The sequence below is a fragment of the Lontra canadensis genome, unplaced genomic scaffold (assembly GCF_010015895.1).
Source record: "Lontra canadensis isolate GAN:19392208 unplaced genomic scaffold, GSC_riverotter_1.0 scaffold12, whole genome shotgun sequence".
Classification (NCBI taxonomy): domain Eukaryota; kingdom Metazoa; phylum Chordata; class Mammalia; order Carnivora; family Mustelidae; genus Lontra; species Lontra canadensis.
In genome coordinates, this window is record NW_022631006.1 from 11,949,492 (window position 1) to 11,964,070 (window position 14,579).

The window sequence follows — 14,579 nt, forward strand, 5'->3', positions numbered from 1 at the left end:
TAAACAAAAGTTCTTTGGCATCTTCAGTTATTCTTAAGAGTATAAAAGAGCCCTGAGACCAAAAAGCTTGAGGGCTACTGCCCTACAGGAAATCACTGCGAAGGCTTGCTCCATGGCATTTGAGAGCTATCATATCCTGCTTGTTGTTTTACAGTTTCTGTGTTACTTATTCCCATGCTGGACTCCACAATCACTATGAAGAATCCCCTAAACATAAGACTCAGATAATTTATTTACTAGGCCATAAGTATGTTTCGATTTGGAAAATTTTCTGCAGTTACTAATATTTCTTCAGCGCTGATGTATTTAATTTGCACATTAAAGACTTGAATTCTTTGATCATGTTACATAACCTTTCCACCCGAAAAAACTGATGTGATTAGATTAGATTATTTCTATATTCCCCCTCTCTAACATTTTATTATGCTATTACTTTTATTCTTAAATACTGAATAAGCTTTCCAAGTTGCTGTTGACTATTGAGGTAGAATTAGCAACAGAGACTGGTGACTTAGATTTGTCATTTTAGAACTCTTTCCCCTCTATAGTTGTGTGCATGTCCATGTGTGTTTGTGTGTATCTCGTGTGTGTGTCTTGTGTGTATAAATATATTTATCTGTGTGCTAGAGGGATGCTAAGGCAGGTGAAGGGCACAATTGGGGTAAAACATGAGTGTATGTATATATGCATGTGTGCATATATATGACTTTCAAACATGAGTGTATGTATATATGCATGTGTGCATATATATGACTTTCAAGAAATAAAATAACCTATGCTCCGTGTATAATGCTGTCTTAGAATTGCTTCTTCTAATCCAAAATGTATTTAAACCATAATTTCTCCTTGACATTTGAGATGTTTATTATCATGGGGCTTAACTTTTCTCCAAAATTTTAAACTAAAAAAAGTTCTGTTTTTGTTTTTAATAAAGTAGATAGCAGATAGTTAAAAGTTGCCTTCCAAACCAAATGGCATATCTCCCTTTTTAGGACTGGAATGTAAGCAGCTATAGAATTTCAGTATCTGGAATGACTCAGGATTTACAAGCCAGCTCCCTTTAACCAGTGTATTGTTAGACTATTTACAAGACTAAAGTTTTAATCTTCACTTCTCTTATTGTGGAACACCATATAACCTTTTAAACTCAGATGAAGATCATTTTTGAAAAAAATATTTTTATACCCCTCCCCTAGTTTTTAAACCCAAATTTTCTCTTTATCTGGACTTGAAAGTTAAGAAGTTAAAATACTTCATGATTTTTTTATAAACTGTAGTTTAAACTATATGCAGTAAAATATCCTTCTATCACTTAACATGTAATTTTTAAGTACCTATGTGTGTATCATTATACTTAGTGCTGTGGGAGAAAAGAAATAGAAAAGAAACATAGTTACTAGTATGCTAGTAACTAGTTACTTCATATACAAGTACTAGTGATATTTAGCAAATAATATGTTCCAGAAACAGTAATACCCCAATGAACAATAGCCCAATACCAACTTCAACTTTAATTTGTACCTCTGTCAATTTGCTACCTCTTCACTGTCAGAAATGCTTAGGGACAATAAAAAAGAACCCTTAAAACTTGAAAATAAAGTAGCTTTCTGAGAATTAAACCAGTGAAATCTCAACATTGTGCTTTTCATTATACAATATTAAAAGAAAACCAAGGAATTTGCATGGCTAAAGGGAGAGGAAACCTCAAAACACTAAGATGGACAGAGATATAAACTCTCAGTGTGTAATTTAATAAGTTGTATTATTGTATTGTCATTGGTTGTATTTCATACTATGTGGAGAAAGACTATATGAACAAAAGTGGGATAAATAACATGTGGCACAAAATAGATATAGCCTGAAGAATCGGAAACCACAGTGTTTTTACAGAACTATCCAGATTTGACCATTGTGAATCTGATTTTTATAATAATTTGGTTAATATATCTTTCAAAACCGTTTTACCTCCCTTTGCTTTGACGCCATGTTACCAAGCAACTTTAACCCACTGAGCCACCCAGGTGCCCCGACCAAGCAACTTTCTAAATACTAATTTAGCTTTTAAGATTATCTTCCGTGGTCTGTCACAGGGTGACTGGCAAATGCCTCACCAGATACATTCATTTGTTGGTTGGTAGTAGTTGTCAGAGGTGCAGGATAGCATGAAAAAAAAAATAGTGGATTCTCATTGTATTATGAAATGCATTAACATTCTTTATTGAGAGACATGAAAAAGCCATGCTAAGGTGAAGTGAATAACAAGGATTTGAATTCTTCTGAGAGATTTAGTCACTGATTTGAAAAAAACAAGGTGGTATGTTTCTATGCATTTGTAACAATTACATCTATATCTTCCTTAAATATTGGAATCATGCTTTGTAGTGATGTATGCTCATTATTCTGTCACTGAATTGGAATTGGTTTAACTGTTTTTTTAGTGACTATTTACTGAGTGCTTACTCTATGCCAGAGGCTTTCAAAGGTGCTTGGGATACCTAAGTGAACAAAAACCTAAGATCATTTTCCTTATAAAACTTATGGGTTGGTGAGGAGAGACAGACCATGGATAAACACAGTGGACTAAGGAAACTATAAAGTTTGTGTTGAGCAGTGAGAAGATTGAACAAGTAAGGTAGAGCTAATTGTTTGACAGCTTTGGATGATATTTTAAAGAATTTAAATTCAATAGGCAATATAGAACATGGATTCTTCATCTGGCAACTGACATAGTCAAAGTAGTATTTTAGGAAGATTAGGAATTAGGTAGCATCTGAAATGGGGAAGAACTTGAGACAGAAGAGTGATTAAGGAACTATTGCTTAACTCTAGACATGAGGTCATGAGGTTGTAGAAGGACCAAGAAAGAAATACATCTAAAGATGTTGAAAAAGAAGTTGCCTGGGTTTTGGTAAAGTAGAGACAAGAATAAAAGCTGACTAAATTTTGAGTGTAAATATTAGAGAGAATGTTTATCTACTTCCACGCACTGTTGGTTGGAGTATATATTTGGAAAAAGCTTTCTGAAAATCAGCTTTTCAATTTGCATTCTTACATGGTTTTTTTTGGTCTAGTAATTTTATTTCTTGTAATAATCTTAAAAAAATAATCCGGGGTGCATGGTGGCCCAGTCAGTTACATGTCTGCTGTCTGCTCGGATCATAGTCCCAGAGTCCTGGGATTGAGTTCTGCACCAGGCTCTCTGCTCAGCCAGGAGTCTGTTCGTCCCCCTCCCTCTGCCTCTCCCCCACCCCCATTTCTGTGTGTGCGCTCTCTCTCTCTCTCTCACTTGCTCGGTTTCTCTCAAATAAAGTCTTTGAAAAAAGAATATAATCAGAAATACAAAGTATATAACAAGGAGATTCATATTTCTGTTAGTGGAAATTTCGAAACCACCAAAATAGCCAATGATAGATCAATTAAATAAGGAGAAGTAAAATAGAGGCCTTCTCTTTTATCTAGACTGTCAGATCCATGAATTGATTGATAAATAGAAAAATTTTATAAAATTGATATACGCATGCCTTCAATCTTTTTTTTTTTACTTCAGACATAACAATGTGCATTCATTTATCAGATTTTATGTGGGGCTATGAACTCTCTGAGTATGATTCTAATAATTATCATGCCCACTAAATATTGCGTACAGTGTACAGAGAATTCAATGATATCTGCCAAGGAATCTGCGTGCATAATTCTGGATTGTTATTATTTTTCCCTGTTGTCTTGCCCACACCTAATTTAACATCTAAGTTTTTAATCACTGAACTTTTCCATTGCCACTACATAGGCAACTCTAAAAACTGATTTTTGTCTTGAGTAATATGGGAAACAATTGCAGCTTTGAACAGAGGAATTGCATAATCTGAAATACAACTTAACAAAATCACTGTGGCTGCTCTGTTTGAAAAAGGACTACGGTGTATGTGGGTGTACCCTTTGCATAGTTTATACCCCATAATTGTCTGAATGCAAAGACAGTTGTAGCTCTCTTTCTAGTGTTTGTATTTCCTTTTAGCCTCAAACATGAGTAGCAAAGATGTAAAGGCATCTAGGAAAACCAGGGATCCAAGAAGCACTGTAGACTTTGAAATCATATTGGAAAATATGGAATTAAGATGGGAAGCAACATAAGGCTTTTCAGAGTGTTTAAGGAAGAAACAAAAATTAAGAACCAGGTATAGGTCCTAAAGGGATTTCCTTTCTCACTCCCACCCCCACCCCCCATTTAGCCAATTGGTTCTCAAATGCATAGGTACCTTAGAATCTCCTGGGGAGCTTTAAAAATAGCACTGCCTATGTCCCATCCCAGATATACTGATGCAACTGACCTGGGCTGGGGGCTAGGCCTCATTTTCTTTAAAAAAAAAAAAAAAATCCCAGGTGATTCCAATATGCATCTAGCATTAAAATTGATTGTTTTTCAAGTCTTTTTAGGTCGTCTTATCCTCACATGGTCATGTGCAACTTATGATTGATTGCCTCTGCCATCTAGAACAAGACTCTCTATGGCTCAAGGAGGTTTCAGCTGGTATATATGATTTTACTCTCTTGAGTAGGGAAGTGGAAGGGAGGATTATCATCAGATTGGGTCTGAAGGCTGGGTCACATCCTTCATATAGAGGCAAAGTGATACTGTTAGTTTTCCAGCTATATTAGGAGTTCTAAAGAGGCACAACTGAAGCTAATAGGCAGTCTAAACTGTGGTCCCAACTTTTTCTCAATTACCTTTGCAAGAATGGGCTATACATTATCCCTTAGGAAGTATCAAGAATGTTGCCACAGAGAATATGTTTATTTTTCTCTGCTGAATGGCTCACCAAGAAAAACTGTGAATTATTCTTATTAGGTCCTAAAGAATCCTGTCTTGTGGCAGTAACCTTAAAAAATCCCACTTATTATTTGTGTTAGGCAGCCTTTAAGATGGTATCTGATGGTCCCTGCTTTTTGGTATTTATGCCTTTGTGTAATTTCCTTACCTTGTATAGGCAGAAGTAATGGGATATCACTCTCAAGATTAGGTTCTAAAAATACTGTGGCTTCCATTTTGGGCATTCTGTCTGGTTCCTCGCTGTGTAGGAAACAAACTGCCATGGTTTAAATAGTGCTATAGAGAGGCTCCTGTGGTAAGAAAGTGATATTTTGAGCCAACAACCAGTGAGGACCCAAGGTGAATCCCTTTCTAAGCTAAGCATTGACATAATAGATGTCCATAGACCTGGCCAACACACTGATTGTAGCCTTATGAGAGATTCTAACTAGAGAGTACTGGCCAACCCATGTCCAGTTTCCTGACCACATAAAACATGAGACAATAAATATTTGCTGTTTTAAGCCATTAACTGTTAAGATAATTTGTTAAATAACAATCTATAACTAACACATGGCTGGATTTGTCAAGAAGAAAGTCCTGCCATCTGTAAGCTAAATATTATTATTTATCTCACATTTCAGTTGTTGTAAGTTCTGGTGATAGGAAAGAAAATAAGTTTGTATAGATTCTCATAATTTCAATGATGAGGATGTGGAAACTGGAACCACATAATTATCAGGAAGTAAAAGGAACATGTAAGAAGAAATGTACTCAGAGGAGAGTAAATACAAGGATTTGGGGGAAGAGAGTTAGACTTTATTATTTCTTTATTATTTTCTTTTATTATTTTTATTTATTTTATTATTTTTTGCTTCCTGCCAAGTCTCCTCAGCCTAAGAGAAAGTGTATTTTCTTAACAAACCATTCAAAGTTAGAGGATGAATGGGAGTAAATATGGCCTGAAGGAACATCAACCTCATTGAAAGCAGCAGCTTTGTTGAATAAATATAGAAGTCGAACAAAGAGTACCCTGACAACAATGCTGAAACGGTTATAAATTTTAATGAACTATTTCATATTAAGATGCACATGAAGAACTCAAATCACAGAGACCAATTAAGAGATATGCTCTGAAAACTGTTTCAGAGTGATCATAGAAATAGTCACAGCTAATAATCAATCATCTGATACCCACAAGTCAGTTGCAGTGGCCTGTATCTGTTCTGATAGATAAATGGCATATTCTAATTGACCTGTAACCATTCATACTGGTCATTAAATATTTTTAATATCATTCTTATTCATAGTGAACTTTAGATAAAGTTTTTATTTTCTTTGGCCATGTGTCATCTATGTGTAAAGTGGGATAATAAATGGTATGCATCTCCCGTGTCTTATTCATGTCCAGGTATATGGCAATAGGGTAGTGATGTAAATGAAACTGCATGATAAACCTTGTAAAACTTTCTGATGTATCACTTTTGTTTATTGTTGTAAATTTTATATTAGTGCAAACACAAATATATTATGAAATAAGTTACAAAAATCACATGAGTTTTAAGAGAAAAAAGATTTTCAAGAAACTTTGTGTGCCACCTTTACATTATTCCCTAGACCCTCATTCTTTACTTCTACTATTATTGTTATTTCAATAGACAATTTTGAGAGACACTGATTTAGTGCATTTGTGGTTATAGAATTGCTTTTCCTACAGTTGGTCTTGTAGTCCATCTGTATGTTCTTTGTAACTCTAGAGAACCTGAGGAGCAAACTCTAAGAGATAGAAACTAAGAATTTATCTCCAGCATCTCTTCTTTCTTATCATTAGGTCAATTTATAGCCAACTCAAAGGCTGATAATTTATACTATGGCTTTTTTTTTTAACAAAAATGTTTTAGTTCACTAATTACATTGAAAATATCTTTTTATTACTTCTTTTGTTAACAGTTTATATTCTTTCATTTAATTTTTTCCTTCCTTGTTGGAAACCCATGAATTTAACCAATTTTCCCTTTCAAAAGAACATTTTAAAAAAGATTACTCCATTTATATGGACATTTTGCTTACTGTTCCCTATTTGTAAATAAAGGGGTACATGTAAGAGTAGAATAGGAACCACGATTAGAAATTGTCTCATCTCTTTCCTCCTCTTGAGTCAAATCATCACAGTATGGACTAATTATTGTATATGAAGCGAATTGCCAAAACATACATTGCCTTTGCATACAAACATAAATATCATATCTCAATAAAAAAGAAATTGTTTTGAGAGAGAGACAGAGCAAACATGAGGGGGTGGTGGCAGGGGCAAAGGGAGAGAGAAAATCTTAAACAGGTTCCACACCCATCATGGAGCCTGATGTGTGGCTCCAATACCAACCCTGAGATCATGACCCAAGCCCAAATCAAGAGTTGGACACAACAAACTGACCCACCCATGCACCCCTCAATAGAAATTTTTTTAAAGAAGGAAACTACTAGCTAATCATCCTAATAATCTAAGGGTATGAAATACATGCTAAGTGACCTAGACTTTTGTGACCTTTTTGTACCTAACCAGCTACAATGGATGTATCACAATCTCAGTTTCCTGGTCTGCAGATGAATACAAGAGACAGTTTTAAGATTCTAGAATTCTAAATGTATGTAACTAGTACTGATTTTATTTTCTAAAATTTGCATGATAAATTTAAAGGGGGGAAGATAAAAAATGAATTAGAAGTGTTTCTAGAAACACTACCAGATTGGATTTACTGCTAAATTTGGTGTGCTTAATTAGCTTTGCTGTGTAATTTAATTGTATATATATATATATATATATATATATATATAGTCTCTCTTCAAATTTTATATCATCATGTTTTGCCCTAACTTTTAAAAATGAAGAAAGATTAGTCTTAGTCTGAATTTTCTTTAATAGTCAAACATTGAATGAATTCATATAAAAATTGATTATGGTTAGACACTCTGCTAAGCACTAAGGAAACACATAGTTTCTCCTCTACCCTTGATATTTTCACAAGACCTCAGCCATAGAAACCTGATCTAGGAACCTAGGCTAGCAAGGCCTATGAATCAGAGAGCAGTTCAGAGTATCAGTCATAGCATGTCCCAGAGTATATCTGAGGAAGGGCAGTTCTTTCTAGCTTCTTGCCACTTGGACATATAGGTGAACTGCAAGAAGATCAAATGAATCTGTTGTTCCTGTTGATTTAGCCTTTTTATGTAACTTTTGCCTATAAATGTATTAGTCAATAATATTTATATAAAATAAAGGGACTTGATGAGGAATATTTTGAAATTAAAAGCACAATGATAAGCATTCCAATAGTATCTAAATTTAATTTTGATAAATGTTGGCCTCCAACTGGTGAACACATAAAGTGCTACCAAATCTGCCAATCAAAGAATTATGAAGTGGAATTTATCTTTATCTTACAGATAAGCTTATTACCTGTAGCCTCACCTCAAGCTTTCGTGATATTCAGGTCCTCAAATCCCTAGTTGTATGTTCTATTTTGGGCATTTTGCTCTTGCCATCTGTCAGGAAAAGAACTTTCCATGTGGCAATATTTTGAATAGCAGAAATTCTAGACATTAGAAATTTACTAACTCTAAGTATGCAAATTTTAAAAGTATGGCACTTTTCTACTCATGAACTCAAGTATATTCTAACTTTAAAATCCTTTAAGTTCTTGTATCTGCAGTGATTTTCCTTATATGATCCAATCTAATTTACAACAATATGTGGCCAAGTATATTTCACATTTTTGTATTGTTCCCTGTGCAACATCTTTTGTAAGAATTGCTGCAGGCTGTCATTTTTGTCTGCCATCCAGGATTTGCTGGCCCACATCCTACGTACTAGACTTGGTGTTGGTCATGAGGGGGAAGAGTAACTTGCTGTTGAGCCAGACGGTTTTGCTATTGCTTTAGAATTAAAAGCATATGAAACAGATACAGCTTATTAAGGTTTTTTTTTTTATAAATAACATAAACTTAAATAACAAAACAATAAAGTTCAAATACAACTTAAAATAGAGTTTAATGCTATAACCACAGAGAAAAAGCATGATTACTTATGGGAAGAACATTATTAAAAGTCTTATTCCCAAATATGAATTATACAAAAGATTATGTTACTTGAAAAAAACTTAAAGATTTCTCAATTTTACTTTTAGGGATTATAAGATGTTATTTGGTGCCAAGTGAGATGAAATACAGTATTGTCATCATTATTGCTATTTTATATACAAGATTTTTGAAAACATCCATTAAGCCATTATCCTTTCAGTTTGAGCAGCATTGTCTTGTTAATAGGTACAAGCATTTTCTAATATTTTACTTTTGTAAAACTACCTATTTGATTCCATTCCATACTAGAATTCTTGAGAATATTCTTTCTTTTCAGAATTTAAGTGGTTTATAATTTTTCACTAAAAAAACTTTCAAATACTGCTCATCTTCCATAGTTTGTATTGGCTTGATTATCTGACAAATCATTCCAGCAGCCTTTAGGTCTGACATATCTTTTATAACATCATCTGCATTATTATTATTATTATAGCAGCCATTTTATAAGCAGATAGGAATATTTAAATAATCATTACCAGATAATCAAATCTAACATTCTTAAGGGTAAATTAATTTAAGAAAAAACATTACTATTACTAACATCATGATTGTACAACCAGTTTTACAATTTTTTACAACTTTTAGTTACTAAATCTGATTTTTGTGTATATTTTTTTCAAATCTTTCTTTAATGCAGTCTCTTAAAATAAACATACATGCGCAAGTCCAGCTTGATCAGTTTTTCAGTAGTTTTCCAGCCTTTCTTGGTTACTTAAAAAAAAAAAAAAAGAAAGAAAGAAAGAAAAGAAAAGAGAAAAAGAAAGAAAACAGTCCACTTAAAGAAATCTCCCTGCTGGAACTGGTTTCTTATATACCATATATGATTATGTTATTGCCATAGGAAGAAAGTGGGCTGTTTTTTGTTCTTTCTTCGTTTTTTTCCCCCTTACAGGAACCCCCTTTTGATTTAAAGCAACAAACATTTCTCCTCCGCTGTGTGTCCATTTAGCTGATGCATATGTGTTGTAATGGTTTTCCAGAATTAATTCTTTGAAGTTGCAATCTTCATTGCATTCTTTCTGTTAAAACAACAAACAACATTATCCAGATTATTTTTAGAGGGACTCAAATAGTAAGCAGTAATATTTAGTAAAATTAAATCATATATGACCTTTCTTTTTTTGAGTGGACCTACTGCAGTTTGTTAGATATAAATTAGCATTTGCAAAAAAATAGACATCTTAAAATTTTTTAAAAAGATAAAATGGCACATAGTTATTCAACATATTTTCAAATGTCTAACTTTTTGGCCATTGGTTGCTACTAATCTTTAGTGTTAGGAACTATTTCACTCTAAGTAGCAGCTCTCATATTACCATGCCCAAGTCAGTCATTCCCTAACTGACGAGACTTGATATGATTGGCAGAGCATCTGCCTCCCTCAATCAGAGGACATATTTCACACCTTTCTTCATTTACTACTATACTGCCTGCAATTGTGATAGAAAATTAAGTTTATTTGTTCATTCATCCAACTATTCATTCATTCAGTCATTCATTCAGTTAAACCTATATTATTATATAATAACCCTGTGCCAGTTAATCGTGATTGCTGGGCTGTGGGAATACAAATGAAAGTCGATTATATTTTTTTATGATGGGATGAACTATTACATATTTCACATTGTAATAAAGTGTAATAAAGTGGGAACAACATGAATGCTCACAGTTCAAAGCCCATGATTGTGAGATTGATGTTGATAAACAAATGTCTGAATATTTTTCCCAAGAATTTTCATGTCAGCAATGTACAGATTGGGTGAACTTTAACTAAAGAGCTTTAATATTCTCAGAATGAAATTTTATATTTTAAGTATCTAAAATGCACATGGAATTTCAGAGATGGAAGTATCCTGCGAGGTCAGTTAATCCAACTCATTTCACAAATGAAGACATCCAAGCCTGGAGAGCTTAAGCAATTTGTCCAAGGTCCTGCAAAAACTGTTTTTCTCAATGCTTGAATAGAAAGTGTTTTAATGAAATCATTAAATTATATAATTGGAAAGAAATTAGTTTCACCTTTTTTTTTTTTTATTTGACAGATCACAAGTAGGCAGAGAGGCAGGCAGAGAGAGACAGGAGGAGGAGGCAGGCTCCCTGCTGAGCAGAGAGCCCGATGCGGGACTTGATCCCAGGACCCTGAGATCATGACCTGAGCCGAAAGCAGAGGTTTTAACCACTGAGCCACCCAGGCGCCCTAGTTTCACCTTTTCTTTTTCAGAAAGGCAAGATGTTTTGTTTGGGGCACCTGGGTAGCTCATTTGGTTAAAAGTAAAACTCTTGGTTTAGGCTTAGGTCATGATCTCAGGGTCATGGGATCAGGCCCATACTGGGCTTTGTGCTCGGTGTGGAGCCTGTGCTTAGTATTCTCTCTCTTCCACTCCCTCTGCCTCTACCTTGCCTCCTCTCTCTCTCTTTCTCTTTCTCTTTCTGTCCCTCTCTAAAAAAAAAGAAAGAAAAGAAAAGAAAAAGAAAAATATTTTGACAAAAATAAGTTCAAAAAATTAAGTCTAAACTATCAATTATCAATACCTTTGCATAGAGTTTTCCTTCCTTATTCATTGCAAGATAATATTCACTTTCCACCCCTTTGATTGCCACAATTCCAACTGCCACTGTCCTGATTTCCATGATATCTGCAAGAGATCACAGAAAGATAAGTCAGTTATTCACTCAGCTTTGCAGATTATTCAAGAATGACCATTTGTTCTTATCTTTTTTCAGTTAGAAGTTATTAAAATTATGAATCTGATTATTAACTCAGACTGAAGCCACCTACCCATAACACACAAACACCAGAGGAGTCCTTATTAAATATGGAAGTGCAAACTATTGATTTTTTTAATAGAAAAAGATACCTGGATTCAAAGAAATAGTAAATATTTAAATTTAGCTTTTCCTTCCCTAGAATTACAGTTCTAATTTACTATAATAATCATCATGATAACAGCTAATGTTTTTTGATCTTATATCACATTCTCAGAATTATTCCAAAGCTTCTATATATTAACTCACCTTCTTATCACCAAGGCTATGAAATGAGTACTCTAGTTATTCCAGTTTTATAGATCAAGAGGCCCACACATAGAGAAGTTTAATTTGCCCAAATTCTCTCAACTGGTAAATGGCAGAAGTGAAATTTGAACCCAGACAATCTGGCTCTTAATCATTATATAATACTATGAAAGTATATAATAAGCTAACATCTTTACTTTTCTCTTAAACTTTATGTTAAAAATCATTGCTAACAGAAAATCTCTTGAATTTACTGAAATTGAATAAAATTCATTTAAAGCAATTTTAAATGATGGTAATAGAACCTACTGCCTTGAAGACATGAACAGACATTTCTGCAAAGAAGACATCCAGATGGCTAACAGACACATGAAAAAATGCTCCATATCACTCGGAATCAGGGAAATACAAATCAAAACCACAATGAGATATCACCTCACACCAGTCAGAATGGCTAAAATTAACAAGTCAGGAAATGACAGATGCTGGCGAGGATGCGGAGAAAGGGGAACCCTCCTACACTGTTGGTGAGAATGCAAGCTGGTGCAACCACTCTGGAAAACAGCATGGAGGTTCCTCAAAGTGTTGAAAATAGAACTACCCTATGACCCAGCAATTGCACTACTGGGTATTTACCCTAAAGATACAAACGTAGTGATCCGAAGGGGCACGTGCACCCGAATGTTTATAGCAGCAATGTCTACAATAGCCAAACTATGGAAAGAACCTAGATGTCCATCAACAGATGAATGGATAAAGAAGATGTGGTATATATACACAATGGAATACTATGCAGCCATCAAAAGAAATGAAATCTTGCCATTTGCAACGACGTGGATGGAACTAGAGGGTATCATGCTTAGTGAAATAAGTCAATCGGAGAAAGACAACTATCATATGATCTCCCTGATATGAGGGAGAGGAGATGCAACATGGGGGGTTAAGGGGGTAGGAGAAGAGTAAATGAAACAAGATGGGATTGGGAGGGAGACAAACCATAAGTGATTCTTAATCTCACAAAACAAACTGAGGGTTGCTGGGGGGAGGGGGGTTGGGGGAAGGGTTATGGACATTGGGGAAGGTATGTGCTATGGTGAGTGCTGTGAAGTGCGTAAGCCTGGTGATTCACAGACCTGTACCCCGGGGATAAAAATATATGTTTATAAAAAATAAATAAATAAATAAATAAATAGAACCTACTGCCTTAAAAAAGATTAAATATTTTAAACTGATATTGACTTTTTTGATATATGAAAAGACAATTTAAAGCCAAATTATGGGGGTACCTATGTGGCTCAGTCAGTTAGGCATCCAACTCTTGGTTTCAGCTCAGGTCATGATTTCATGGGTCACGTGAGAGAACCCCAGGGTGGGGCTCAACACTCAGCATGGAATCTGCCTGAGATTCTCTCTCTCCACCCCTCCCCCACTGCTCTGCATGTGCTGTGTCTCTCTCTCAAATAAACAAATAAAATCTTTAAAAAAATAAATAAAATAAAACCAAATTATGAATCCTGCTCATATGATATTGTATAACTTTATACCTTTCTAATTTTTAATATTTGTTGAAATTGTTTTTATAAAACATGGTTACATAAGAATACTAACCTGTTATTTATAACCTATTATCATTTATTATGTATCTTTTCCTTAAGTGCTATATTTTAATGACTCACATAAATACAGTCAAATCTCAAGAAATTTTTAAAAACATTTAAAATTATTTAAAACATTTAAATGTAGGAATTAAAAGTTTAGTGAGCCTTTTTAAATAACTGCTATTAATTATACTTTCAACATGAAGGTGCAGCCATGAGACATTCTCTTTTCTGTGCCTAACATAATGCAAAAAAAAATTCCAAGTGAAAATTACCTGCATAAAATCAAATCTCCAAAAGCTGTTTTCCAAAATATTTACTGAATTAAAGGAAAATCTGATTTTTTTATTCCATGGTTTTGCTTCATCCTCTTATTTATTCTTTTTGCTTTAGTTTTCCTATCTGGAGAATAAAATTGAAACCCACTTCATCAGGATTAATATAGCCTGCTAATTTTTGTCATCTGTTTCACATATATGCTGCATAGAGAGGCCCTTTTCCCAGTATACTATGCTTAGCACTAGCCAGAGGTCATCCAGTTGAGAGTTCTAGAACTGCTCATAAAAACTGAGGTCTATGAAGGAAATGCAAAAAAATGAATATTAATCTTTTTAAGTATTTATGAAGTATTGTCAGAATGTATAGAACCCTAGTGTAATTTGAGGACACAAATTAAGGAAAATGGCTCTAATTTCTGAACTTCAGAAATTAATATCAAGTATAAATAGCAAACATATCTTAATTAAAAGGAAAGAAAACCTTTCGATTCTGTTTGTATTTGAAGAATGTGGAGCATTAAAATCAATTTTAATCATGAAAATATTTTATATTCAATTCTAATAAATTGTGAATGATTTATGATTATTTTATTTCATTCTAAATTTTCAGACCAACAAATCATTTGGTTTTAAATAGCACAATTTCTACTCCCTCTCTCTTTTTTTTAAATAAAGATTTTTATTTATTTATTTGACAGAGAGAGATCACAAGTAGGCAGAGAGGCAGGCAGAGAGAGAGGAAGG

The 14,579-nt window shown here is 34.0% G+C and overlaps 2 protein-coding genes across 7 annotated transcripts in view; one reads left to right on the plus strand and one right to left on the minus strand.

The window, feature by feature from the left end:
* FAM227B (family with sequence similarity 227 member B) overlaps nt 1–14,579 on the plus strand; it is a 183,285-nt gene that overhangs the window by 48,076 nt on the left and 120,630 nt on the right. The window lies entirely within an intron of this gene.
* The window catches only part of FGF7 (fibroblast growth factor 7), a 51,758-nt gene continuing 45,949 nt past the window's right edge, over nt 8,771–14,579 (minus strand). For all 3 annotated transcript variants that reach the window (XM_032856547.1, XM_032856548.1, XM_032856549.1), the window contains exons 3-4: nt 11,477–11,580; nt 8,771–9,963 (exon numbers count right to left, since the gene is read on the minus strand). In XM_032856547.1, the coding sequence (XP_032712438.1) occupies nt 9,769–9,963; nt 11,477–11,580 (299 nt within the window). In that variant the 3' untranslated portion in view covers nt 8,771–9,768. The remainder of the gene's footprint in view (nt 9,964–11,476; nt 11,581–14,579) is intronic.